Consider the following 27,847-nt stretch of genomic DNA (forward strand, 5'->3'; position numbering starts at 1 on the left):
GACCAGCGCCCCGTTCTCAGTGCCCCAGAGGCGCGCCCGACCCACAGCCGCCTCTGAAAAGAGGTGCGCGCAAGCCGGGCACTCCCAGCCCGGGCCGGCGGCAAAATCTCAGTGTGCGATCACTGCTTGGAACCTCTCTGGCGGTCAGGAGCTCCCAGACAGCCGCCACTGCCTTGGCTTTGGGGACGAGCAAAAGATCCTGCGCCCCCAGGGTCTTTAACTTGGAACCTGCACTGCCAGCGTCCAAGGGGGAATTTATTCAGCTTCTGCACCCAGACTGAGGCTTCTCTCTGAGACGGAGATCAGGAAGTGTTCCAGGGTGCACCTTGACTGCACCAGAGTTGATACATCCAGCTACATCTGTTCAGTCTTCTCCCACCAAAATGACTAGGAGGAGGAATGCCCAACAGAAGAAAAATACAGAGGATGGACCTTCCGCAATAGAGCTAACGGCTATCAACATAGACAATATGTCGGAAAGAGAATTCAGGCTAACAATTATCCAGGCAATAGCTAGGTTGGAGAAAGCCATGGATGACCAAACAGAATTGATTAGAGCCGAACTGAAAGCGACCAGACAGGATGTTCACAATGTTAGGGCGGAGCTTAAAGCTACCAGGGAGGAGGTCCACAATGCTCTCAATGAGTTCCAATCCAATCTAAACTCTCTCAAAGCTCGGGTAACTGAGACAGAAGATAGAATTAGTGATCTGGAAGACAAACAGATAGAGAGAAAGGATCAGGAGGAAGCCTGGAACAAACAGCTTAGATCCCACGAAAGCAGAATTAGGGAAATAAGTGATGCCATGAAGCGTTCCAACGTCAGAATTATTGGAATTCCTGAAGGGGAGGAGAAAGAGAGAAGTCTAGAAGATGTCGTGGAACAAGTCCTTCATGAAAACTTTCCGAATCTCGCGAATGAAACCAGCGTTCATGTACTAGAGGCTGAACGGTCTCCACCCAAGATTATACACTCCAAAAAAACATCACGACACCTGATAGTCAAATTGAGAAATTATAATTGTAGGTATAATCTCTTGAAAGCTGCCAGGGCAAAGAGGCTCCTTACTTACAGAGGGAAGCCCATCAGAATAACGTCAGACCTGTCCACAGAGACCTGGCAAGCCAGAAGAGGCTGGCAGGATATATTCAGGGCACTAAATGAGAAGAACATGCAGCCAAGAATACTTTATCCAGCAAGACTGACATTCAAAATGGATGGAGAGATAAAGAGTTTCCAAGACCGGCAAGACTTAAAAGGCTATGCAACCACCAAGCCGATACTGCAGGAAATATTAAGGGGGGTTCTATAAAAGAGGAAAAATCCCAAGAATAGCATTGAACAGAAATATAGAGACAGTCTACAGAAAGAAAGACTTCAAAGGTAACTCGATGTCAATAAAAACGTATCTATCAATAATCACTCTCAATGTGAATGGCCTAAATGCACCCATAAAACGGCACAGGGTTGCAGATTGGATAAAACGACAGGACCCATCCATATGCTGTCTACAAGAGACCCATTTTGAACCTAAAGATACACACAGACTGAAAGTGAAGGGGTGGAGAAGCATCTTTCATGCCAATGGGACTCAAAAGAAGGCTGGGGTAGCGATTCTCATATCAGATAAATTAGACTTCAAACTAAAGACTGTAGTCAGAGATACAGAAGGACACTACATAATCCTTAAAGGGACTATCCACCAAGATGATCTAACAATTGTAAATATCTATGCTCCCAATATGGGAGCAGCCAATTACTTAAAAAAACTGTTAATCAAGATAAAGAGTCATATTGATATGAATACACTAATCGTAGGTGATCTTAACACGCCTCTTTCAGAATTAGACAGATCATCGAAGCAGAAAATCAATAAAGAAACAAGAGCATTGAACGACACATTGGACCAGATGGACCTCATAGATATATACAGAACATTCCACCCTAAAACAGCAGAATACTCATTCTTCTCAAGTGCACACGGAACCTTCTCCAGAATAGACCACATACTGGGTCACAAATCAGGACTCAGCTGATACCAAAAGACTGAGATTATTCCCTGCATATTCTCAGATCACAATGCTTTGAAACTGGAGCTCAATCACAAGGAAAAGTTCCGAAGGAACTCAAACACCTGGAAGCTAAAGACCACCTTGCTTAAGAATGCTTGGATCAACCAGGAGATCAAAGAAGAACTGAAACAATTCATGGAAACCAATGAGAATGAAGACACATCGGTCCAAAACCTATGGGATACAGCAAAGGCGGCCCTAAGGGGAAAATATATAGCCATCCAAGCCTTGCTCAAAAAAATTGAAAAATCCAGAACACACCAGCTGTCTCTACACCTTAAAGAACTGGAGGATCAACAACAAATCAAACCAACTCCACACATAAGAAGGGAAATCATCAAGATTAGAGCTGAGATCAATGAGGGAGAAACCAGAGATACAGTAGAACGTATCAATGAAACTAGAAGCTGGTTTTTTGAAAGAATCAATAAGATCGATAAGCCACTGGCTACACTAATCCAAAAGAAAAGAGAGAAATCCCAAATTCATAAAATTATGAATGAAAAGGGAGAGATCACAACTAACACCAAGGAAGTAGAAACAATCATCAGAAGTTATTACGAACAGTTATATGCCAATAAGCTTAGCAACCTAGATGAAATGGATGCATTCCTGGAAAAATATAAACTACCAAAATTGAACCAGGAAGAAATCGACAACCTGAATAGACCGATATCTAATAACGAGATTGAAGCAGTGATCAAAAATCTCCCAAAAAACAAGAGCCCAGGACCTGACGGATTCCCTGGGGAATTCTACCAAACCTTCCAAGAAGAAATAACACCTATTCTCCTGAAGCTGTTTCAAAAAATTGAAGCAGAAGGAAAACTTCCAGACTCTTTCTATGAAGCCAGCATTACCCTGATCCCCAAACCAGGCAAGGACCCTACCAAAAAGGAGAATTTCAGACCAATATCACTGATGAATATGGATGCTAAGATTCTCAACAAGATCCTAGCCAACAGGATCCAACAACACATTAAAAAGATTATCCACCATGATCAGGTGGGATTCATCCCTGGGCTACAAGGATGGTTCAACATTCGCAAATCAATCAATGTGATACAACAAATTAATATGAGAAGAGAGAAGAACCACATGGTCCTCTCAATTGATGCAGAAAAGGCATTTGACAAAATCCAACATCCGTTCCTGATTAAAACGCTTCAAAGTATAGGGATAGAGGGAACACTCCTGAAGCTCATCAAATCTATCTATGAAAGACCCACAGCAAATATCATCCTCAATGGGAAAAAGCTTGCAGCCGGGACGCCTGGGTGGCGCAGTTGGTTGGACGACTGCCTTCGGCTCAGGGCGTGATCCTGGAGTCCCGGGATCGAGTACCACATCGGGCTCCCAGCTCCATGGGGAGTCTGCTTCGCTCTCTGACCTTCTCCTCGCTCGTGCTCTCTCTCACTGTCTCTCTCTCTCAAATAAATAAATAAGATCTTTAAAAAAAAAAAAAAGCTTGCAGCCTTCCCGTTGAGATCAGGAACAAGACAAGGATGCCCACTTTCACCACTCTTGTTCAACATAGTATTAGAAGTCCTAGCAACAGCAATCAGACAACAGAGAGAAATAAAGGGTATCCAAATTGGTAATGAAGAAGTCAAACTCCCTCTCTTCGCAGATGACATGATTCTTTATATGGAAAACCCAAAAGACTCCACCCCCAAACTACTAGAACTCATACAGCAATTCAGCAGCGTGGCAGGATACAAAGTCAATGTGCAGAAATCAGTGGCTTTCTTATACACTAACAATGAAAATACAGAAAGGGAAATTAGAGAATCGATTCCATTTACTATAGCACCAAGAACCATAAGATACCTGGGAATAAACCTAACTAAAGAGGTAAAGGATCTATACTTGAGGAACTATAGAACACTCATGAAAGAAATTGAAGAAGACACAAAAAGATGGAAGACCATTCCATGCTCTTGGATCGGAAGAATAAACATTGTTAAAATGTCTATACTGCCTAGAGCAATCTATACTTTTAATGCCATTCCGATCAAAATTCCACCGGCATTCTTCAAAGAGCTGGAGCAAATAATCCTAAAATTTGTATGGAATCAGAAGAAACCCCGAATCGCTAAGGAAATGTTGAAAAACAAAAATAAAGCTGGCGGCATCACCTTACCTGATTTCAAGCTTTATTACAAAGCTGTGATCACCAAGACAGCATGGTACTGGCATAAAAACAGACACATAGACCAGTGGAACAGAGTAGAGAGCCCTGATATGGACCCTCAACTCTATGGTCAATTAATCTTCAACAAAACAGGAAAAAATATACAGTGGAAAAAAGACAGTCTCTTCAATAAATGGTGCTGGGAAAACTGGACAGCTATATGTAGAAGAATGAAACTCGACCATTCTCTTACACCGTACACAAAGATCAACTCAAAATGGATAAAAGACCTCAACATGAGACAGGAATCTATCAGAATCTTAGAGGAGAACATAGGCAGTAATCTCTTCAATATCAGCCACAGCAACTTCTTTCAAGATACGTTTCCAAAGGCAAAGGAAACAAAAGCGAAAATAAACTTCTGGGACTTCATCAAAATCAAAAGCTTCTGCACAGCAAAGGAAACAGTCAAAAAAACAAAGAGGCAACCCACGGAATGGGAGAAGATATTTGCAAATGACAGTACAGACAAAAGGTTGATATCCAGGATCTATAATGAACTCCTCAAACTCAACCCACACAAAACAGACAAACACATCAAAAAATGGGCAGAAGATATGAACAGACACTTCTCCAATCAAGAAATACAAATGGCTATCAGACACATGAAAAAATGCTCATCATCATTAGCCCTCAGGGAGATTCAAATTAAAACCACATTGAGATATCACCTTACACCAGTTAGAATGGCCAAAATTAACAAAACAGGAAACAACATGTGTTGGAGAGGATGTGGAGAAAGGGGAACCCTCTTACACTGTTGGTGGGAATGCAAGTTGGTGCAGCCTCTCTGGAGAACAGTGTGGAGATTCCTCAAGAAATTAAAAATAGAGCTTCCCTACGACCCTGCAATTGCACTCCTGGGTATTTACCCCAAAGATACAGATGTCGTGAAAAGAAGGGCCATCTGTAGCCCAATGTTTATAGCAGCAATGGCCACAGTCGCCAAACTATGGAAAGAACCAAGATGCCCTTCAACGGATGAATGGATAAGGAAGATGTGGTCCATATACACTATGGAGTATTATGCCTCCATCAGAAAGGACGAATATCCAACTTTTGTAGCAACATGGACGGGACTGGAAGAGATTATGCTGAGTGAAATCAGTCAAGCAGAGAGAGTCAATTATCATATGGTTTCACTTATTTGTGGAGCATAACCAATAGCATGGAGGACAAGGGGCGTGAGAGAGTAGTAGGGAATTTGGGTAAATTGGAAGGGGAGGTGAACCATGAGAGACTATGGACTCTGAAAAACAGTCTGAGGGGTTTGACGTGGCGGGGGGTGGGAGGTTGGGGTACCAGGTGGTGGGTATTATAGAGGGCACGGCTTGCATGGAGCACTGGGTGTGGTGAAAAAATAATGAATACTGTTTTTCTGAAAATAAATAAATTGGGGAAAAAATACCATCCATTTTTTTCAAAGAAATGGAACAAATCATCCTAAAATGTATATGGAACCAGCAAAGACCTCAAAAAGCCAGAGGAATATTGAAAAAGAAAGCCAAAGTTGGTGGCATCACAATTCCGACTTCAAGCTCTATTACAAAGCTGTCATCATCAAGACAGTATGGTACTGGCACAAAAACAGACACATAGATCAATGGAACAGAATAGAGAGCCCAGAAATAGAGCCTCAACTCTATGGTCAACTAATCTTCGACAAAGCAGGAAAGAATGTCCAATGGAAAAAAGACAGGCTCTTCAATAAATGGTGTTGGGAAAATTGGACAGCCACATGCAGAAAAATGAAATTGGACCATTTCCTTACACCACACACGAAAATAGACTCAAAATGGATGAAGGACCTCAATGCGAGAAAGGAATCCATCAAAATCCTTGAGGAGAACACAGGCAGCAATCTCTTCGACCTCAACCACAGCAACATCTTCCTAGGAACATCGCCAAAGGCAAGGGAAGCAAGGGCAAAAATGAACTATTGGGATTTTATCAAGATCAAAAGCTTTTGCACAGCAATGGAAACAGTTAACAAAACCAAAAGACAACTGACAGACTGGGAGAAGATATTTACAAACGACATATCAGATAAAGGGCTAGTGTCCAAAATCTATAAAGAACTTAGCAAACTCAACACCCAAAGAACAAATAATCCAATCAAGAGATGGGCAGAAGACATGAACAGACATTTCTGCAAAGAAGACATCCAGATGGCCAACAGACACATGAAAAAGTGCTCCATATCACTCAGCATCAGGGAACTACATATCAAAACCACAATGAAATATCACCTCACACCAGTCAGAATGGCTAAAATTAACAAGTCAGGAAATGACAGATGCTGGCAAGGATGCAGAGAAAGGGGAACCCTCCTACACTGTTGGTGGGAATGCAAGCTGGTGCAACCACTCTGGAAAACAGCATGGCGGTTCCTCAAAATGTTGAAAATAGAACTATCCTATGACCCAGCAATTGCTCTACTGGGTATTTACCCTAAAGATATAAACATAGTGATCCGAAGGGGCACATGCACCCGAATGTTTATAGCAACAATGTCTACAATAGCCAAACTATGGGAAGAACCTAGATGTCCATCAACAGATGAATGGATAAAGAAGATGTGGTATATATACACAATGGAATACTATGCAGCCATCAAAAGAAATGAAATCTTGCCATTTGCAACAACGTGGATGGAATTAGAGGGTATCGTGCTTAGCGAAATAAGTCAATCGGAGAAAGACAACTATCATATGATCTCCCTGATATGAGGAAGTGGAGATGCAACATGGGGGGTTAAGGGGGTAGGAGAAGAATAAATGAAACAAGATGGGATTGGGAGGGAGACAAACCACAAGTGACTCTTAATCTCACAAAATAAACTGAGGGTTGCTGGGGGGAGGGGGGTTGGGGTTATGGACATTGGGGAGGGTATGTGCTATGGTGAGTGCTGTGAAATGTGTAAACCTGGCGATTCACAGATCTGTACCCCTGGGGATAAAAATATATTATATGTTTATAAAAACTTTTTTAAAAATTAAAAATTAAAAAAAAAGAAAAGAAAATTTCAGGTCCAGATGGTTTCATTAGTGAATACCATGAAACAGTAAAAGAAGAAATAATAATTTTACACAAACTATTTCAGAAAAGGGAACACTTCACAACTCATTTATGTGGCCAGCAGAAACTTAATACCAAAGCCTGATAAAAACGTTGCAGAGAAAAAAAACTACAACCAATATCACTCATAAAAAATGCAAATACTTTAAAACAAAACATCAGTAAATATAATCTAATAATATATAGTAAGGGTTATATATCATAATCAACTAATATTTTATCTCAGAAATACAAAGTTAACATTTGTAAAATCAACAGGGAAGCCTGGGTGGCTCAGGGGGTTGGGCCTCTCTGCCTTCGGCTCAGGTCATGATCTCAGGGTCCTGGGATCAAGCTCCGAATCGGGCTCTCTGCTCAGCAGAAAGCCTGCTTCCTCCTCTCTGTCTGCCTCTCTGCCTGCTTGTGCTCCCTATGTGTGTGTGTGTGTGTGTGTGTGTCATATAAATAAATCTTTAAGAAAAATCAACAAATAAACTCACATATTAACAAAATAAAAGCAACAACTCATATGATTATTCTAATTAGATGAAGAAAAAGGAGTTGACAAAGTTCAACATATAGCCATGATTTAAAAAAAACAACTCTTCAACAAGCTAAGATTAAAAAAGAACTTCTATAACCTGATAAAGGGCAGCTTCAAAAAATATCAGACATAATGGTACGCATTTTTTATCCCTGATATTGGGAACAGAAGAGGCATGCCCACACTCAACACTTCTATTTAACATCAAATTGAAGGTGTTAGTGCAATAAGGAAAAGAAAAGAAACAAAAAGCATAAAATTGGAGATGAAAAAGTGTCTCTAAAGTGATAATGACCACTTAGATGAAAAACCTCAAAGAACCTACAAGAAAACTAGTAGGTGGATTAGGAATGCCTCAGGATACAAAGTCATTGTACAAAAATAAATCATGAGCAATTTTTACTAACAATGAACAATCCGAAATAAATTGGGAAAAAAGTGTCATTTACAAAACTGTCAAGGATCATCAAGTATTTAGGGATAAATTCAATGAAGGATGCAGAAGACTTCTACACTGAAAACTATAAACACTGCTGAAAGAATTCAAACATCTAAATAAATATAGAAAATATGCCATGCTTGTGGATTAGAAGGCCCAATATTGTGAAGATACCAATTCTCCTAACATCAATCTATAGAGTGAACTCTACTCCAAAGAAAAGCCCAGCAGGCTTTAAAAAAAAAGTGCAAACTACTTATGAAATTTATATAGAAATGCAAATGATCTAGAAGAGCCAAAGTAATTTTAAAAAAAGGCCAAGTTGGAGAACTTATCCTACCTGATTCAAGATTCATTATAAAAGCTACAGTAATAAGGAAAATGTGGGTTTGCCAAAAAGACAGTATATTGGGGCGCCTGGGTGGCTCAGTGGGTTAAAGCCTCTGCCTTTGGCTTGGATCATGATCCCAGGGTCCTGGGATTGAGCACTGCATCGGGCTCTCTGCTCAGCAGGGAGCCTGCTTCCCCCCCCTCTCTCTGCCTTCGTGTGATCTCTCTCTGTCAAATAAGTAAACAAAGTCTTTAAAAAAGTATATTAATTATATTTTCTGTGTTTTAAAAAAGTTTTTAATTCTAATTCTGGTATAGTTAACATACAGTGTTATATTAGTTTCAGGTGTACAATATTGTGATTTAACAATTCTATACATTACCCAGTGCTCATCAGGGTAAGCATGCTCTTAATTCCCATCACCTATTTCATCTATCCCTACTCCCAACAACCATCAGTTTGTTCTCTATAGTTAAAAGTCTATTTCTCGGGGCACCTGGGTGGCTCAGTGGGTTAAAGCCTCTGCCTTCAGCTCCGGTCATGATCCCAGGGTCCTGGGATTGAGTCCCACATCGGGCTCTCTGCTCAGAGGGGAGCCTGCTTCCCCCTGCCTCTCTGCCTACTTGGGATCTCTCTCTCTCTCTCTCTGTGTCAAATAAGTAAATAAAATCTTGTTTTTAAGGCTATTTCTTGTTTTTTCTCTTTTTTCCCTTTGTTCATTTGTTTTGTTTCTTAAATTCCACATACGAGTGAAATCATGAGTTATCTCTGTCTTTCTCTGACTGACTTATTTCCCTTAGCATGATACTCTCTGGCTCCATCCATGTTGTTGCCAGTGGAAAGATTTTGTTCTTTTTTATGGCTGAATAATATGCCATTGTATGTATATCACATCTCTTTGTTGTTGTTGTTGTTGTTTTTGTTTTTAAGATTTTATTTATTTATTTGAGAGAGAGATAGAAAGAATGAGAGAGAGAGAGCATCAGAGGAGAGAGGTCAGGAGGAGAAACAGACTCCCTGCTGAGCAGGGAGCCTAATGTGGGACTGGATCCCAGGACTCCAGGATCATGAACTGAGCCGAAGACGGTTGCTTAACCAACTGAGCCATCCAGGCACCCACATCTTCTTTATCTTATTTTCTGTATTGTTGATGCTTGGGCCATCTGGTGCCTTCCTCCTCCTGGACAGACCTGCCTCTCTCAGTGCTAGTTAATTCCTAGAGATAACAAAAGAATTCCCTGGAAGCACACCTTTTATATGCAAACCAACCAATCCAGAGTCCACTTCCACCAACTCTCCTCCTCTGTTACACTCTCCCAGGTTGAGCCACTATCCTCCTGCTCTAATCCCTCAGTGCCAAGTACCAAGTTACTAGACGCAGTCCCTACAGCCCTGGAGCCCCACTGAAATTACTCCAACTAGCCAATCCGAAGCCTCCCCAGCCTGCTTATTCTGTTTCACCCATGCTTCCCCATGCAAATAACAATTAAGGCTCTTATCCATGCTTTCCCCTAAAACTTTGGCCTCCTGACTGACGCTGGTGCTTCCTGATGTGGCCCTGCACGGTATGGCATGTCTCCTCCTCTTGGGAACTGTGAATTACAAACTATCTTTTTCATGGCCGTCATCTCTGGATCTGTTGGTCTCACCTTGCCTGAATGATATTAAAGCCTACCATTATAAAACAGAAAGACTTATATAGATCAACTGAGCAGAATAAAGAGTCCAGAAATAGGCTCACATATAAAAAGTCAATTGATTTTGATAAACACGACTAGGAAATGCAATGGGAAAAAAAGAAAAGCCTCTTCAGCAAATGTTTCTGGAACAAGTGAGTATTGTACTGATAAAAACAAACACTGTGGGCACCTGAGTGGCTCAGTGGTTTAAGCCTCTGCCTTTGGCTCAGGTCATGATCTCAGGGTCCTGGGATGGAGTCCCACATCGGGCTCTCTGCTCAGCAGGGAGCTTATGTCCTTCCCTCTCTCTCTATCTCTCTGCCTACTTGTGATCTCTCTCTGTGTGTCAAACAAATAAATAAAATCTTTAAAAACAAAAACAAAAACGAACATCGGTCCTTACATCAAACATACAAAGTGAATTGTAGGTCTAAACTGAGAAAGCAAAAGTGCTATAACTTAGAGAATGAAGTAGGAAAAAATCTTTGTAGTAAGCTACGATTTCTTAAACAGATCACAGAAAGCACTAGAAAATTTTAAAAGACGATAAATTAGACTCCATCAAAATCAAAACATTTTCTCCTCTGATAGGCACCAGTAAGAAGAGAAAAGAGAAAGCCACGAATTGGAACAAAATACTGGTGATGTATATATCTGGTGCAGGAGTTACATCTAGCAAATATCCACAACTCTGAAAACTCATTAAGCAAGCAAGAAACCCAATTAAAAAACAGGAAGTATATCTGAATAGACACCTGAAACAAAAATGTACAAATGGTCAATAAGCCCATGAAATGATACTTATCATTACTTGTCAGAAGAATACAACTTAAAATCATAATGAGATACCATTGCATCCACTATGACAGCAAAAATTAAAGTGATTGATGGTAACAGGTGTTGGCAAGGATGTGGAACAACAGAAATTCTCGTGTACTGCTGCTGGAAGGGTAGACTCACACAGCCACTTTGGAAGATAACTTGGCAATTTCTTATAAAGGCATGCATACATTTACTTATACAATTATATGATCCACCAACTCCACTCCTAGGTGTTCACCCAAGAGAAATATAAACATATGGTCACACAACGACATGCCAGCATGTTCACTACACTGTACTCATAATACTCATAATAACCAAATAACAACCACCTGTCATTCATAGGTATATGGATAAACAAATTACAGTCTGTTCATATCATGGAATAGTCTTTAGCATTTCAAAGCAATAAACCAGCAATATACTCAGTAACATGGATGAATTGCAGAATCATGATGCTGAACAATGGAGGCAGACCTAAAAGGGTATAGACAGCAGGATTCCACTCACATGAAACCCTAATAAAGACAGATTTAATCTACAGTGACAGAAAGCCTGTCAATGGTTTGCCTGGGGGCCTACTGACTACAAGGGGCATGGAGGCTCATTTTCACGAAACGGAATGTTCTCCATATCATGACTGGGGTGGTGGTTAACAGCAGCGTGGACCTTCATCAAACTGGGCACTTCAAAGGAGACATTTTATTGTATGTAAATTATACCTTAATACAGTTGATTGATTTAAGACAAAAATGCTAAGTGGCAGTGATCCCAAGGTCAGAAGATGGGAGAGAGGCATGGCAGCAGGGGAGACGGGAGAGGAGTGAGGAATCTGAAAAGAGAAGAGGAGGGGAGGCTGGTTGTCGATGTGTTTATTGGTATCTTAGAGTTGAGAAGAAGAAAATGAGGAGGATGAAAGTGAAAAGGTCCTCAGAAGAACAGGGAGTGTGGCAACCAAGTGGTTTTCAGAGAGGGTAAATCCATTAAAACCTGACCATATGTATTGTTAAGAATCTCAGGTCCTGGGGGGTGGGACTTAAGGAATGAAGGCTAAAAATGTGATGGAAGGAGAAAACATTCAAAGAAGCAAGATCTGTAGGGAGGAAGCCTGGCATATGATTCTGCCTGTAGGAACTGCAGCAATTCTCCTTGGAGGAAAGCCAGGCAAAAAAGACAGCTGCTCACATTAAAGGAAATAAAGGGAGAGAACAGTCTGGTACCTAAAAGGCCAATGTTATCTCTTCTCAAGCAGTTTCCAAAGTTGAGATCCTTCAAGAAGGCAGCAAGAAATAGCATTTTAAAGGCATAAGCTTCTGAGGAAAAGCATTTCCATGTCCCCCATCTGCCTCACTCACCCGTATGGCTCTGATGTGGGGTTTTTCTCTCCAAAATCCATGGCTCCTCTCCTTGTTCCAACTTGAAGATGACCTCTGGTTTGGGAACTTCATACCCTGTTAATAGGACATGACAGAATTGGGTCCAGCTAATTGCTTTCCACTTGGTGTTTTTTTTTTTTTCTTAAAGTAACCACTTTTCATTGGGGAAAGAGTAATAATCACAGAGGTCAATGCACTGAAGGATCTGAGGCCCACCAGGGACGCCACTGGCACACACTTCAGTTGGCTCAGGGTACTCAGCAGCTGAGAATGCAAATACTTTCATGGAGGCAATGTGTTCAGTTCCTCGGGCTGCCGTAACAAAATACCAAAACCTGGGTGGCTCAAAGCAGCAGAAAGTCATTGTCTCGTGCTTCTGGGGCCTCAAGTCTGAAATCAGTGTTAGCAGGGTCAGGCTATCTCTGGCAGATGTGAGGGAGCATCCTTCCTTGAGTCTTCTAGCTTGTTTGCTGGCAATCTTTGATGTTTCTTTAGCTTGTAAATGCATCACTCCTATCGCATGCCCTTCTCCCCATGTATCTTCACAATGACTTCCCTCTATATGTATCTATTTCTTTTCTTTTTTTAAAAAAAAGATTTTATTTATTTATTTGAAGAGAGAGAGAGCCAGCACAAGCTGGGGAGAGAGGCAGAGGGAGAGGGAGAAGCAGAGCCCCTGCTGAGCAGGGAGCCCGACTCGGGGCTTGATCCCAGGACCCTACGATCAGGACCTGAGCCGAAGGCAGACGCTTAACTGAGCCACCCAGGTGCCCACATATGTGTCTATTTCTTTTTTTAAAAAAGATTTTATTTATTTTATTTGACAGAGAGGGATCACGAGTAGGCAGAGAGGCAGGCAGAGAGAAAGGAGGAAGCAGGCTCCCTGCCGAACAGAGAACCCTGGGATCATGACCTGAGCCAAAGGCAGAGGCTTTAACCCACTGAGCCACCCAGGCGCCCCATGTGTCTATTTCTATGACCAGATTTCCCTTTTTTTATAAGCACACCAGTCATATTAAATTAGGGCCACTCCCATGAACTCATTTTAACTTGATTACCTCTATAAAGACACTATGTTCAAATAAGGTCACATTCTGGAGTACTAGAGGTTCATATTTCCACTTTTTTTTTCAGGGGGACACATGATTCAACCCATTAAAAATTTCCCTTGGACACCCCCCCCCCCACCAAATCCATGTCCTTCCCAGGTGCAAAATATACGAACTCCACGCCAATATCCCCAAAAGTCTTGATCATTCCAGAATCAAGTTTTAAATTCAAAATCTGTCTAAACATCAACTCCAAGGGTCAAATCTTATCATCCAGATCACCTAAATCAGTTAGGGGTGTGATATGAGTATGAGTCATCTCAGGGCAGCTTCTCTCCACACAAACCTGTGTAATCAGACAAGTCATCTGCTTCCAAAATGTAATGGCAGGACAGGCATTCCCATTTCAAAAGGGAGAGACTGGAATGATAAAAGGGATCACAGATCCCAAGAAAGTCCAAAACCTAGCAAGACAAAGCCCATGAGATTTTAAGGCTTGAGGGTAATTCTTATTGGCTCCATTTTCTGTCCTTCAAGCCTATTAAGGGGGGGGTGGCCCCACCATGTTGGCCCAGGGCCAGGAGTGGCACCATTCACTACTACCTCTACTGGTCCACTAGCAAAATATTTCCTGCCTGTTCCTGTGCCCCTTCCACTCTGCTGTTCTCTGTCTTAGTTCCAAAGGGAGGAATGCGTCTGCCAGGAGACACCATAGTGATTCCACTGAACTGGATGTTAAGTCTGTCTCGTGGACACTTTGTGCTCCTCAAGTCTCTGAATCAAAAGGCAAAGAAAGGAGTTACAGTGCTGGCTGGAGTGACTGATTCTGACTACTCAGGGGAAATTGGACTGCTACCCTACAGTGGAAATAAGGAAGAGAGTGTCTGGAATACACCTAATCCCTTAGGGCATTTCTTGGTACTACTGTGTGCCCTGTGATGAAAGTCCATAGGAACTACAACAATCCAATTTAGGCAGGACTACTAATGGCCTAGATCCTTTAAGAATGAAGTTTTTTTGGGCGGGGGGAGGGCTGGGTGACTCAGTCATTTAAGCGTCTGCCTTTGGGTCAGGTCGAGATCCCAGTGTCCTGGGATCAAGTCCTGGGTCAGGCTCCCTGGTCAGTGGGGAGCCTGCTTCTCCCTCTCCCTCTGCTCCTCCCATCCTCTTGCGCACACATGTGCGTGCACACACATGCTTGCTCCCTCTTTCAAATACATAAATCAAATCTTAAAAAAAAGAGAATGAAGTTTTGGGTCACACAACCAGGTAAAGAACCACAATCTGTTGTGTTGGCTGCGGGCAAAGAGAACAAGGAATCATTAGTGCAAGAAGGAATTCTACCTTAAGACTGCAACACAGATACCTTGTCTTGGTTTGCAGTCTACTGGCCCGTCCTGCAGATTTTGAATTTAGGTTTACAGCATCACCTCACTCAAATTTCCAGCTTGCAGGCCTGGCCTTTAAATTTCAGACTTGTTGTTCTTGTAATCAGGCAAGCCAGTTCCTTAAAACAAATCTCTTCTCTGGAATCTGTGAATGTATTCATTCTGTCTATCTTTCTCAAGGTTATGTCTGTATGTATTGTGATTGTGTGTGTGTGTGTGTGTGTGTGTACTCTGTATATGTATATACCCATATCATATTGGTTCCATTTCTCTGGAGAACCATAATGCAGATTTTGAGAGTGGTGCTAGAGGAAGAGAATACTAAGAATGAATTTTATGAATGGGTTATGGGTTTTCTAGAATTGGTTCCCTACTCTGATCACATTTGAAGGCACTAATGACTCTCTCCAGTACTACAGAGCACACTGACAGTCCATGGGATGATGCGGCAAAAGAGATATGCAAAATATCCCCACTGGATACCTAGATACTCCTTATCAAATGCTTGTGAGAGGTATGGTTCTGGGTGACCTTGTATTTGACACCTTAGAAATTTTTGTCAAACTTACAAGTATAATAAGATTGCCAGATAGCTCCTAATTGTGCTGGACAAAGTAGAGGGGGGGGAAAAGGATGAACTCAGGGATTTGAGTTCCCAGCTCAAGCACTGCATGGATGACCTGAAAATTTCTATGTCTGTCCTGAAAGACACCCCTAACTTCTGTAGCTACAGAACTGATGCTGCTGAAAATGAAACCCAGAGTCTCATCCTGGCTGTGGCCACATTACAACACAAATTGAATTCCCAACCTTATAGGATGTGGGCTATTAGGGTAAGGGAACTGACTGAAAAGAAATGGGATCCAGAAATTTAGAATGGACATAGATGAGGACACTGAACTTCTAAGCTCTGATGAGTATTCTTTTGAGTAGAAGCAGCCCTTCTGCCCTCATCTGAGAAGATAAACCCTACTTTGCCTGAGGACCCCACAACGACCTCCCCTGAGGTACTTGCTGATTTCTCTCACGACCTAGCCCTACCACCCTGACTTGCTTTTAGACCTAGAACTAGACTCAAGTCTCATCAGGGCCCAAGAGAGGAGGTATAGCATAATCCACGAGGCATAAAAGAACTGCATTATTGGTCCAATTTATACAGACAGAAACCTGGGAAACCCGGGTGCAAATGGATATTTAAGAGTGTGGGATAATGGAAAGGACATAAAGTTGGATTGATCAGGCCAAATGTGTTGGTATGTGCACACTAAGCAGATTGTGAATTTAGTGTTGGTGCTTGAGGGGTTAGAGAGCTCTTGAACATTTTGTTTGGTTGGCTGAAACATGGATCAAAACGTGGTTCATACAAAATGCAACTGAAATGGAGAAGTGTTTTGGAAGAATTCTCTATACTACAGAGAAAGGCATCCAAGGGCTTGGGAGCTTGGCACATTAGACTCGATTTAGCGTGTAAGGCATGCTCTTACACACTGGGAGGGTCCAGAGGACATGCCTGGGACATGCAAATTTGTGAGGTGGGGGGGTGCCCAGTATTCTTGAAGAACTCTGTGATTGCTTTTCTCTGCAGGACACAAATTGAGAAACCCCAATGCAATGAGACTAACTGGATTCTGGGGTAACAGGGGCCAAATGGGGGCACTGAATTGCTAAATGCAAGATGGACATGGTTATTACAGCGCACAGCAGGGTTAAAACAGTAATCAGAATGGTCTGACCTACAGAGACCCATGGTGTTGGCCAGTTGCTTATGCTGTCCCTAGAAAAGAAACAGACGAGCTACTGCATTCTTACTTGATCTGCATTAGGAGAAGGGTTCTAGGGCAAGTGAACGAAGTCTAACGTGAAATGTAAAGAGTCTCATCTCCTCAGTCAATTTTCAGACTTGAGCCAGTTTATAGACCCAGAGCTCTTTGAATGAAGGGGAGCCCGGGTCCCTTGAGGAAGGACCCCGCTACACTGTCAAAATGTATACTGCTAATCTCTCTCTTCCCGAAACAGATTTACAGCCCTTTGTCAGGGTGACTGTGCAGGGAGGGAAAGGACATAATGAGGCTTTTCCGAGATTGCTGGAGACCAGTTCTGAACTGACACAAATTCCAGGAGACCCAGGATGTCACCATGGCCCACAAGACGGCATAGGGGCTTATGAGAGTGAAGTCATCAACAGGGTTTCAGCTCAGCTCCATCTCACGGGAGGCACAGCAGGCACCCCAATCCATCCTGTGGTTATTTCCCAGGTTCAGAATGCAAAATTAGGGCGCCTGGGTGGCTCAGTGGGTTAAGCCACTGCCTTCGGCTCAGGTCATGATCTCAGGGTCCTGGGATCGAGTCCCACATTGGGCTCTCTGCTCAGCAGGGAGCCTGCTTCCCTCTCTCTCTCTGCCTGCCTCTCCATCTACTTGTGATTTCTCTCTGTCAAAAAAATAAATAAAATCTTTAAAAAAAAAAAAGAATGCAAAATTAGAATACAGATACTCAGCAACCAGCAGAATACCCATACTAGTTCCCTGACCTGTGCAGTGAGGACTATTATGGTGAGAAGGGCCAAGTGGAAGCCACTAGAACTGCCTCTACTAGAAAAAGAGTAAACCCAAAGAAATACTGCATTCCTGTAGGAACTGCAGAGATCAATGCTACCATCAAGAATCTAAAGGATGCAGGGGGAGTGAGTCCCACCACTTGCCCATTCAACTCGCCTCTCTGGCCTGTGCAGAGGACAAACAGATCTTAGAGAATGACTGTGGACCATCAGGAGCTTAACCAGGTGCTAACTCCAATAGTAGCTGCTGTACCAGATGTGGGTTCATTGCTGAAACCAGTTAACACATCCCTTGGTGTCCGGTGAATAGTTATTGATCTGGCAAATGTGTGGGGGGGTTGTTTGTTTTATTTTTGTTGTTGCGTGTTTTTTTTTTTGCAATACCTGTTACTAAAGGTTACTAGAAGCAGTTTGCTTTCAGTTGGCAAGGCCAACTATACACACACACACACACACACACACACACACATATAGATAGATAGATATAGATATCTATATATATCTTCACTGATCTACCTCAGAGATATATCAGCCCTCCAGTCCTAATGTCATAATTTAGTCTGTAGGGATTCTGATTGACTTTCCCTCCCACAAGATACCACTTTGGTCCATTACACTGATGACATTATGCTGACTGCACCTGATGAATGAGAAGTAAGAACCACTCTTAACTTACGGGTAAGAGAATTTGTATGGCAGAGGGTAGGAAATAAATCTGACCACAATTTAGGGGACTTCCACCTCAGGGAAATTTCTATGGGTAGAGCAGTATGGACCCATGGGACCCCTAGAAATTTCTTTTTTTTTTTTTAAGATTTTGTCAGAGAGAGAGAGGGAGGGAGGGAGGGAACACAAGCTGGTGGGAGCAGCAGGTGGAGGGAGAAGCAGGCTCCCTGCTGAGCAAGGAGCCCAACATGGGGCTCGATCCCAGGACCCCAGGATCATGATCTGAGCTGAAGGCAGCTATCTAACCTACTGGGCCACCCAGGCGTTCCCCTACCCTCAGAAATTTCAAAGTGAAGAGTAAGTTTTTGCCTCTGGCTCTTCCTACAAGTAAAAAGAAGGACAATGGCTACTGGGCCTCTGTGGACTTCAGAGACAATATATTCCACACCTGCGTGTGTTACTCTGCTCCATTTACCATGTGGTCCAAAAAACTGCTCGTTGAGCAGCGCCCGGAACAAAAGAAGGCTCTGCAATGGGTCCAGAGTGCCATATAAGCTGCTCTCTCACTGGGGCCATATGATCTGGTGGATCCAGTGGTGCTTGAAATGTCAGTGGCAGTTGGGGATAGAGCCTTGGGTAGGCCCCTAGAGGTGAACCACAGAGCCAACCTTGGGATTTTGAAACAGAGCCCTATCATCCTCTGAGGCTAACTGCTTTCCTGTTGACAAAGAGCTTTTGGCTCGCTACTGGGTCTCAGTTTACTTGCTCGCTGTATTTAAGCCTATTCATCAGTGGAAGAAAGGAAACTCAGCAAGGACTCCTTCGGTAATGGTCAGTAAACACGGAAGAGCCTGGTGCTGAATCCTCACACCGTGGTGGGACATGAGAACTACGGCAAGCGGTAGAGACCCACTCAGAGAGGGCCCAAGTCCTTCTGATCAAGCCCCAGCTGGTGGATGGTGTGAGGTCAGTAGCAGCTCCTGGAGCACTGAGCCTGAGTCTTTCCGGAGTTGTGCTGCTCTGGCATGCAGGCTGAGGTAGGTCACAAGCTCCTTCTAATGCTAAATAATGGCACAAACTCAATTGTCAACAAATACTGGAAGGGAAGGAATGCTAAAGAGAGCAGGTAAGACTTCAGGTAGGATGTGGCAACTCCACACCCTTGACCCTAGGTGACGGCTCTGCCCCTTCAGGCCTGGAACCAAGTAGGTGGCTTGCCCTGTGGAACTGAGGAGGTGAGGGTCTTTCACATTCTGTTTTCCCAGCCTGGGCCCTCTGGGCCTGTGGAGCCAGTAGCAGCCATCTTGGCCTCACAACCATCCTTGGAGTCCTTCATCCCTCTTCCAGAAGGCTAACGCATGGGCACAGCTGAACGGTTTTATCAGCCTCTCTCCTACCAGTAGAATCCCAGCCTTCCCTCATTGTTTCCTGTCTCTGTCCTCTTCAGTCAAAGCTGGCAGCATTTCTACTGACGTAGCTGAAGAAATCCACAAGTCATACAACTGATCTCTTTCGCAACTGGTTGTCCACATCTTTGGTTCTTTCCAGAGTCTAATCCCATTTTTTGCATATGGACAGGCTGAGTATTTTCCAAATCTTCAAGCTCTGCTTCTTCTCTTACTAATGATTCCTTTCTCATATCTTTCTTTTCTCCTACATTTTATGGTAAGCAGCAAGGAAAACACAGGCCATCCCTTTAACACTTTTGTTTAGAAACTTCCACAGCTAACTACCCAAGTTTATCACTTACACTTTCTGCTTTTCACCCAACAGAACACAATTCAGTCAGGTTCTCTGCCACCTTGTAACAAGGATCTCCTTTCTTCCAGTTTCCAGTAACATGCTCCTCGCTGTATCTGAGACCAAAGCCCGGTTAGCGTCCATATTTCTACCAGTGAATTTCTTCAAGGCAATCTAGGTTTTCTCTGTCAAGCACCTTTCCAGTCTCTACCCACTGTCTGATTCCAAAACCACTTCTGTGTCTTTTTTAGTATTTGCTACGGCAGCATCCCCCTTGCCAAGGAAAAAAATCTGTCTTAGTTTCCTAGGGCTGCTTTAACAAAGTGCCACAAGCTGGACAGCTCAAAACAGCAGACATGCACTGTGTCAAAGTTCTGGAGACCAGAAGTCCAAAATCAAGGTGTCAGTAGGGCCAATGCTCTTTTTGAAGGAGAACCTTCAAAACAGGAAAGAACTCTTCCATGCTTCTCTCTCTGACCTCTTGGTGGCCTCGGGCATGTCTCCGCTTACAGATGCATCACTCCAGCGACCTGGCCATCTTCTTTTCCTTCACACTGTCTTTTCTCTGTGTGTGTCTGTCTCTATGTCTAGATTTCCCTTATTTTAAACATAGCAGTCATACTGGATTAGGACCCACCGAAAAGACCCAGTTTGAGCTTGGCTACTTCTGTAAAGACCCCCAATTCCAAAAAAAGATCATATCCCAAGGTGCTTAGTCCTGACAGGTTAGGATTTCAACATAGTTTCCTTGGAGGAATACAATTTTACACATAACACGCTCCTTGTAGTTTCTCCGAAGGGCTGTGCTTACCCACTGAGCGCAGGTGGCTGTAATTCTCCAGCGTCACATCCCGGTACAAGCGTCTCTGAGCAGGGTCCAGTTGCTGCCACTCTTCCTTGCTGAAGTCCACAGTCACGTCCTCGAATGACACAGAGACCTGTAACAACACAGTCCCGTTCAAGGCGACAGGGTCAGCAGCGGGCGATAGGGAGAGGATCATTAAGGAATTATTTTTTAAGGATTTGTTTTTCACCAGAATATGCTATACAGTATGACTATTAAATACCTAGTTATATGTAGTGTTGTATAGCATACAAATATCTAATCATAAATTTTTGCAATTCATTGTATTCAACATTTAGTCAGTTTGTTTAAAGATCTGATTTATTTATTCATGAGAGAGAGAGGCAGAGGTGGAGGGAGAAGTAGGCTCCCCCATGGAGGAGGGCTCGATCCCAGGACCCTGGGGTCATGACCTGAACTGAAGGCAGAGGCTTCACTGACCGAGCCACCCAGGCACCCCCCGTCTTTCATTTTTAAAAATAATAATTTTGTACAGGATTTGTCCTTGATCCCATTTTGTTGTTTGTTTTAATGGGAAGTTTGTGTTCTATAGATTTTTTTTATTTTGTTTTACTTTACAGTCATTTATTGTGCTCCAGTGAAAGAGAAAAAGAAAGTGCTTGCATTACAAACACCACAGTCAAGTCCACATATGCCAGTCGCTGCAAACCAAACCACATGTGTCCGCCGGGTCTCTGGGCATGCAATTTGCTTCCACTGTAGGAATGGGGAGGGGGCAGGCCAAGCCTGGCTCCAGGGGTTTTGCTGGGGGAGAGAAATTTTTGTCCTGGGGGGCACCCACCTGTATGGGAGTCAGGAGACAGCTAGGGATAGCTTTGCTCAGCGTGTCCAGCTCAATGCTGGATCCTGCAGCACTCCAAGGAGGAGGGCCCCTTCCCCCACCACAGGCACCTCAGACTGCCCCCCTCAATGCTAACCCTGTAAGTAGGTCCAATGGGGCTAGAGGACACCATGCAGGGTGAGGGGGTTGGTGGGGCCAGCTCGACCCTGCCAAGAGCAACAGCCAGCCTCCCTGGAGGGAAGGCAGGGTGAGGGCCCCAGGGCCCCAGGCTGAGTTGTAGCAGCTGTGTGGGTGGTGGTCATGGGCAGGCTGGCCCAGCTCTGAGTGTTCAAGCGTCAGGCAGTTTTGGGGGTCACAGACCTGGCACAGAGGCCCATACACGGTCATGCCCTGCCGCGAGGCCCCCTTGTTGCTGTCCATCTGCAGGCTGACGCTGAACATGTCACGGTCCTCCATGCCCAGCCCAGGCTTGAGGATCTGTTGCTTGGTTCCAGATGCAGTCAGCCTGGCTTGGCTGGCTCCCTTGTTGGTGCCCTGGTCTGGGGGGGGGCGGTCCTTGCTCAGCTTGGGGTCATAGGGTGGTGCTGGGTGCCATAGGCTGTCATACCCTGCTGGCTAGCAAATCTGTTGGTGACCATCTGTAGCCTGATAATGTTCTCTTAGCTTCTCTGGCTCAAATTTCTGTTCCTGCTTCTCTGCATGCTTCACCCCTAAATTCACCTTATTCCTTTTCGTCTTGGCCGTGGCTGGGAGGGTGGACTGCACCTGCGTGTGGTTGGTTTTCTCAAACAAGTCATTGCCTCAAAAATGTCACGGGACTTCACCCCATACTGGGTAATGGCCTTGATGCAGTTGCCAATGTTTTCCAGCTGGTGCCAATTTTGGGTCGACTCATCGAAATTCTTCATGGAGCCTGGCTGGAACTTACTGGTGAACTTCCAAAGAATGATGCTATCTTTGAGGCTGTCTGTAAAACTGTTGCTGATGTGGTGCCCTGTCAAGCCCTCAATCCATTCTTAAAGCTGCTGCTCCCGCTTGTGGTCGTACTTTTGGGCCAGCTTGTTCTCGACCTCAACAGACAAGCCACGGGACGGCCTCTGGTTGAAGTGAGCAGAGGACATGCTGGCTGGCGGTGGGCAGTGTGGCAGTGGTGCTGAGGACCGAGGCAGTAGCTAAGGCTCCATCTGCCTGTGTTCTATACCTTCTAGAAGGAAGCATGCACACTTTTTTTTTTAACTTTACATAGCTCCCTCTACTGTTGTTTTAATTAATTCTTCACAAATATGGCCATTTTCTCTTCATGCCTTTTTAAAAAAGATTTTATTTATTTATTAGAGTGAGAATAAGAGAGAGAGAGAGAGAGAGAATGAGGGGGGAGGGTCAGAGGGAGAAGCAGATGCCCTGCTGAGCAGAGAGCCTATGTGAGACTTGATCCGGGAACTCCAGAATCATGACCTGAGCCGAAGGCAGTTGCTTAACCAACAGGGCCACCCAGGCACCCTCTCTTCATGTGTTTTTATTGCTCATATCTAATTTAATTCTGTAAAGGTGAGGAAATATACTCTGTATGATTTCAACTTATGGTCTATCTAGGAGAATGATTTGTGTGTCCCTGGAAAAGAATGTGTATTCAGCTGTTGATGGCTGTAGTATTCTATAATATATAAATCAAGTTGGATGAGTGTTGTTGAAATTTTCTACCACCATACTCATTTGTCTTCTACTTGTTCAACAAATTATTTGTCAACTTTCTGGTAAAAATTGGCATGGAAATGTTAAAGTTTATGTGCCTATGCAAAGGACCTAGAATAGCCTAGAATACGTAATGGTAAGTCTTATTATAAAGCTATGATAAATTTACACAGTATGGTACTGATGTAAGTACAGACAGATTTATCAATGGAGCAGAACAGAGAGTCCAGAAACAGGACACACATATGGACAACTGTTTTTTCACAAAGGTACCAAAGTACTTCAATGGGGAAAAGGAAAGTCTTTTCAAAAAATTGTGCTGGAACAATGGATGTAAGTTTTGTAGGAAAAAACAAACCTTGACCCATACCTCACACCACATACAAAAATTAACAATAACTAAGTTCCAGGACGACTGAATTAAATTTTATCAGACCAACTTTCACATAGGTAACAACTATACTCTGAGCAAAATATAAAAAAAAAACACCAATCTGGAGGTACTGAAAAGTAACAAAAATCAGGTATTTACTGGAAGAGAACTGACAATTAGAAGAAGGGATGGCACTGGTTGGGTTTACCAAGTTTACAGCCTTTAGCTTGTAAACAGACCTAGTCAATGCCATGCAGGGTAACTACAATTCCACTGGAAAAACTTCAGTCTTACTGAACTTGAAGAATCAAAGGAGAGTTTTACAGTCATCATGACCACCAGAAAGACAAGGGAGAATTCAGACAGAAAAGGGTGCCTGAGATCTGTGTGTTAACTCTTCTTAATTTCTGGTCGAGTAAATAAATTTAAAATTTGAGTTACCACACACCACAGAGGAGACCATTGCCAACTGGAGTCCAGCCAAATTAAGTGCTTACTAAACCAAATGAAACAAAAAAAATCATCAATCTTCAGGGGAACTAAACAGAATTCAAAAGGTCTACAATATGGTTCAAAACACACAAGATACAGTTGAAAATAATCAACATAGAAACAGAAAGGTCCCAAGAGAAATAAAAGAGGTTCAAAAGGAAATGCAATCAGAGACTGACCCTGAACTGATTCAAATGCTGGAATTAGTGGTAAAGGATTTTAAATCAGGTATCTATAAGTATGCTTATGAGCATAAAGAAAAATACATTCGAGGAGTCAAGATGGCAGAGAAGTAGCAGGCTGAGACTACCTCAGCTAGCAGGAGATCAGCTAGAGAGCTTATCTAAAGATTGCAAACACCTGCAAATCCATCGGCAGATCGAAGAGAAGAAGAACAGCAATTCTAGCAACAGAAAAACAACCACTTTCTGAAAGGTAGGACTGGCGGAGAAGTGAATCCAAAGCAACGGGAAGATAGACCCCGGGGGGAGGGGCCGGCTCCCGGCAAGCGGCGGAGCAACGGAGGACAAAATCAGGACTTTTAAAAGTCTGTTCCGCTGAGGGACATCGCTCCGGAGGCTAAACCGGGGCGAAGCCCACGCGGGGTTGGCGTGACCTCAGGTCCCGCGGGGTCACAGAAGGATCGGGGGTGTCTGAGTGTCGCAGAGCTTGCGGTTATTGGAACGGGAAAGCCGGCTGCAGAGACAGAGCCGACAGTAAGCTCGCAGCTCGGAGTTGCTTAGAACCGGTCGCAAGCTCGGTGAGCTCGGAGCGCGGCCGGAGGTTAGGCAGACGCGAGTTACTAGGAGCTGTTCTCTGAGGGCGCACTGGGGAGCGGGACCCCGGGCTCTCGGCTCCTCCAGGCCAGAAACCAGGAGGCCGCCATTTGTATTCCCGTCCTCCGGAACTCTACGGAAAGCGCTCAGGGAACAAAAGCTCCTGAAAGCAAAGCCGAGCAGGTCACTCAGCCCGGCCCCTGGTAAGGGCGGTGCAATTCTGCCTGGGGCAAAGACACTTGAGAATCACTACAACAGGCCCCTCCCCCAGAAGATCAACAAGAAATCCAGGCAAGACCAAGTTCACCTACCAAGGAGTGCAGTTTCAATACCAAGGAGAGCAGCAGAATTCCAGAGGAGGAGAAAACAAACCACGGAACTCATGGATTTCTCCCTGTGATTTTTTAGTCTTGCAGTTAATTTAATTTTTTTCTTTTTCATTTTTTTTTCTCTTCTTCTGCTAAAATTTTTTATAACTTTTACCCTTTTATTTTTTAATGTTTTTTAACTAGACTATCTAATATATATATTTTTTTCTTTTTTATACATTTCTTTATTCATTTTCTTTTTTTAAAATTCTTTTTTTTCATTTTTCTTTATTTTTGAACCTCTTTTTATCCCCAAATCAGAAGGGATCCTAATCTCTTCAATCTTTTTTTCTTAATTCTTTTTTAAATTCTTGATTGAATTTTTAATTCAATCTCTTTTTTTTAATTCTTTTTTTCTTTCTTTCTTTTTGAACCTCTTTTTATCCCCAAATCATAAGAGATTGGGAGATCCCAATCAGAAGAGATTGGGAGATCCCAATCAAAGGAGATCCCAATCAGAGGAGATCCCTAACCCTATCGTGAGGGGGGAGAAATCCCCCCTCAGGATTTGGGATCTCTTCTGATTTGGTTAAAGCATATTTTCCTGGGATTGTTGCCACCCTTTTAGTATTTTACTTGCTCCTTCATATACTCTTAGCTGGACAAAATGACAAGGCGGAAAAATTCACAACAAAAAAAAGAACAAGAGGCAGTACCGAAGGCTAGGGACCTAATCAATAAAGACATTGGTAATATGTCAGATCTAGAGTTCAAAATGACAATTCTCAAGGTTATAGCCGGGCTTGAAAAGGGCATGGAAGATATTAGAGAAACCCTCTCCAGAGATATAAAAGCCCTCTCTGGAGAAATAAAAGAACTAAAATCTAACCAAGTTGAAATAAAAAAAGCTATTAATGAAGTTCAATCAAAAATGGAGGCTCTCACTGCTAGGATAAATGAGGCAGAAGAAAGAATTAGCGATATAGAAGACCAAATGACAGAGAATAAAGAAGCTGAGCAAAAGAGGGACAAACAGCTACTGGACCATGAGGGGAGAATTCGAGAGATAAGTGACACCATAAGACGAAACAACATTAGAATAATTGGGATTCCAGAAGAAGAAGAAAGAGAGAGGGGAGCAGAAGGTATACTGGAGAGAATTATTGGGGAGAATTTCCCCAATATGGCAAAGGGAACGAGCATCAAAATTCAAGAGGTTCAGAGAACGCCCCTCAAAATCAATAAGAATAGGCCCACACCCTGTCACCTAATAGTAAAATTTACAAGCCTTAGTGACAAAGAGAAAATCCTGAAAGCAGCCCAGGAAAAGAAGTCTGTAACATACAATGGTAAAAGTATTAGATTGGCAGCTGACTTATCCACAGAGACCTGGCAGGCCAGAAAGAGCTGGCATGATATTTTCAGAGCACTAAACGAGAAAAACATGCAGCCAAGAATACTATATCCAGCTAGGCTATCATTGAAAATAGAAGGAGAGATTAAAAGCTTCCAGGACAAACAAAAACTGAAAGAATTTGCAAACACCAAACCAGCTCTACAGGAAATATTGAAAGGGGTCCTCTAAGCAAAGAGAGAGCCTACAAATGGTAGATCAGAAAGGAACAGAGACAATATACAGCAACAGTCACCTTACAGGCAATACAATGGCACTAAATTCATATCTCTCAATAGTTACCCTGAATGTTAATGGGCTAAATGCCCCAATCAAAAGACACAGGGTATCAGAATGGATAAAAAAACAAAACCCATCTATATGTTGCCTCCAAGAAACTCATTTTAAACCCGAAGACACCTCCAGACTTAAAGTGAGGGGGTGGAAAAGAATTTACCGTGCTAATGGACATCAGAAAAAAGCAGGAGTGGCAATCCTTATATCAGATCAATTAGATTTTAAGCCAAAGACTATAATAAGAGATGAGGAAGGACACTATATCATACTCAAAGGGTCTGTCCAACAAGAAGATCTAACAATTTTAAATATCTATGCCCCTAACGTGGGCGCAGCCAACTATATAAACCAATTAATAACAAAATCAAAGAAACACATCAACAATAATACAATAATAGTAGGGGACTTTAACACTCCCCTCACTGAAATGGACAGATCATCCAAGCAAAAGATCAACAGGGAAATAAAGGCCTGTTGATACACTGGATGAGATGGACATCACAGATATATTCAGAACATTTCATCCCAAAGCAACAGAATACACATTCTTCTCTAGTGCACATGGAACATTCTCCAGAATAGATCACATCCTCGGTCCTAAATCAGGACTCAACCGGTATCAAAAGATTGGGATCATTCCCTGCATATTTTCAGACCACAATGCTCTGAAGCTAGAACTCAACCACAAGAGGAAGTTTGGAAAGAACACAAATACATGGAGACTAAACAGCATCCTTCTAAAGAATGAATGGGTCAACTGGGAAATTAAAGAAGAATTGAAAAAAATCATGGAAACAAATGATAATGAAAATACAATGGTTCAAAATCTGTGGGACACAACAAAGGCAGTCCTGAGAGGAAAATATATAGCGGTACAAGCTTTTCTCAAGAAATAAGAAAGGTCTCAGGTACACAACCTAACCCTACACCTAAAGGATCTGGAGAAAGAACAAGA

General features: G+C 43.0%; 1 protein-coding gene and 1 pseudogene across 3 annotated transcripts in view; both read right to left on the reverse strand.

Moving 5' to 3' along the window:
* Window positions 1–27,847, reverse strand: part of ZNF81 (zinc finger protein 81) — a 127,296-nt gene that overhangs the window by 25,930 nt on the left and 73,519 nt on the right. For 2 of the 3 annotated variants that reach the window (XM_044234262.1, XM_044234263.1), the window contains exons 4-5: window positions 20,727–20,853; window positions 12,495–12,590 (exon numbers count right to left, since the gene is read on the reverse strand). In XM_044234262.1, coding sequence (XP_044090197.1) covers window positions 12,495–12,590; window positions 20,727–20,853 — 223 coding nt within the window. The remainder of the gene's footprint in view (window positions 1–12,494; window positions 12,591–20,726; window positions 20,854–27,847) is intronic. The other variant, XM_044234264.1, reaches the window with a different exon arrangement.
* Window positions 21,673–22,682, reverse strand: LOC122897494 (annotated as a pseudogene).

Source organism: Neovison vison, chromosome X, assembly GCF_020171115.1.
Source record: "Neovison vison isolate M4711 chromosome X, ASM_NN_V1, whole genome shotgun sequence".
Lineage (NCBI taxonomy): Eukaryota > Metazoa > Chordata > Mammalia > Carnivora > Mustelidae > Neogale > Neogale vison.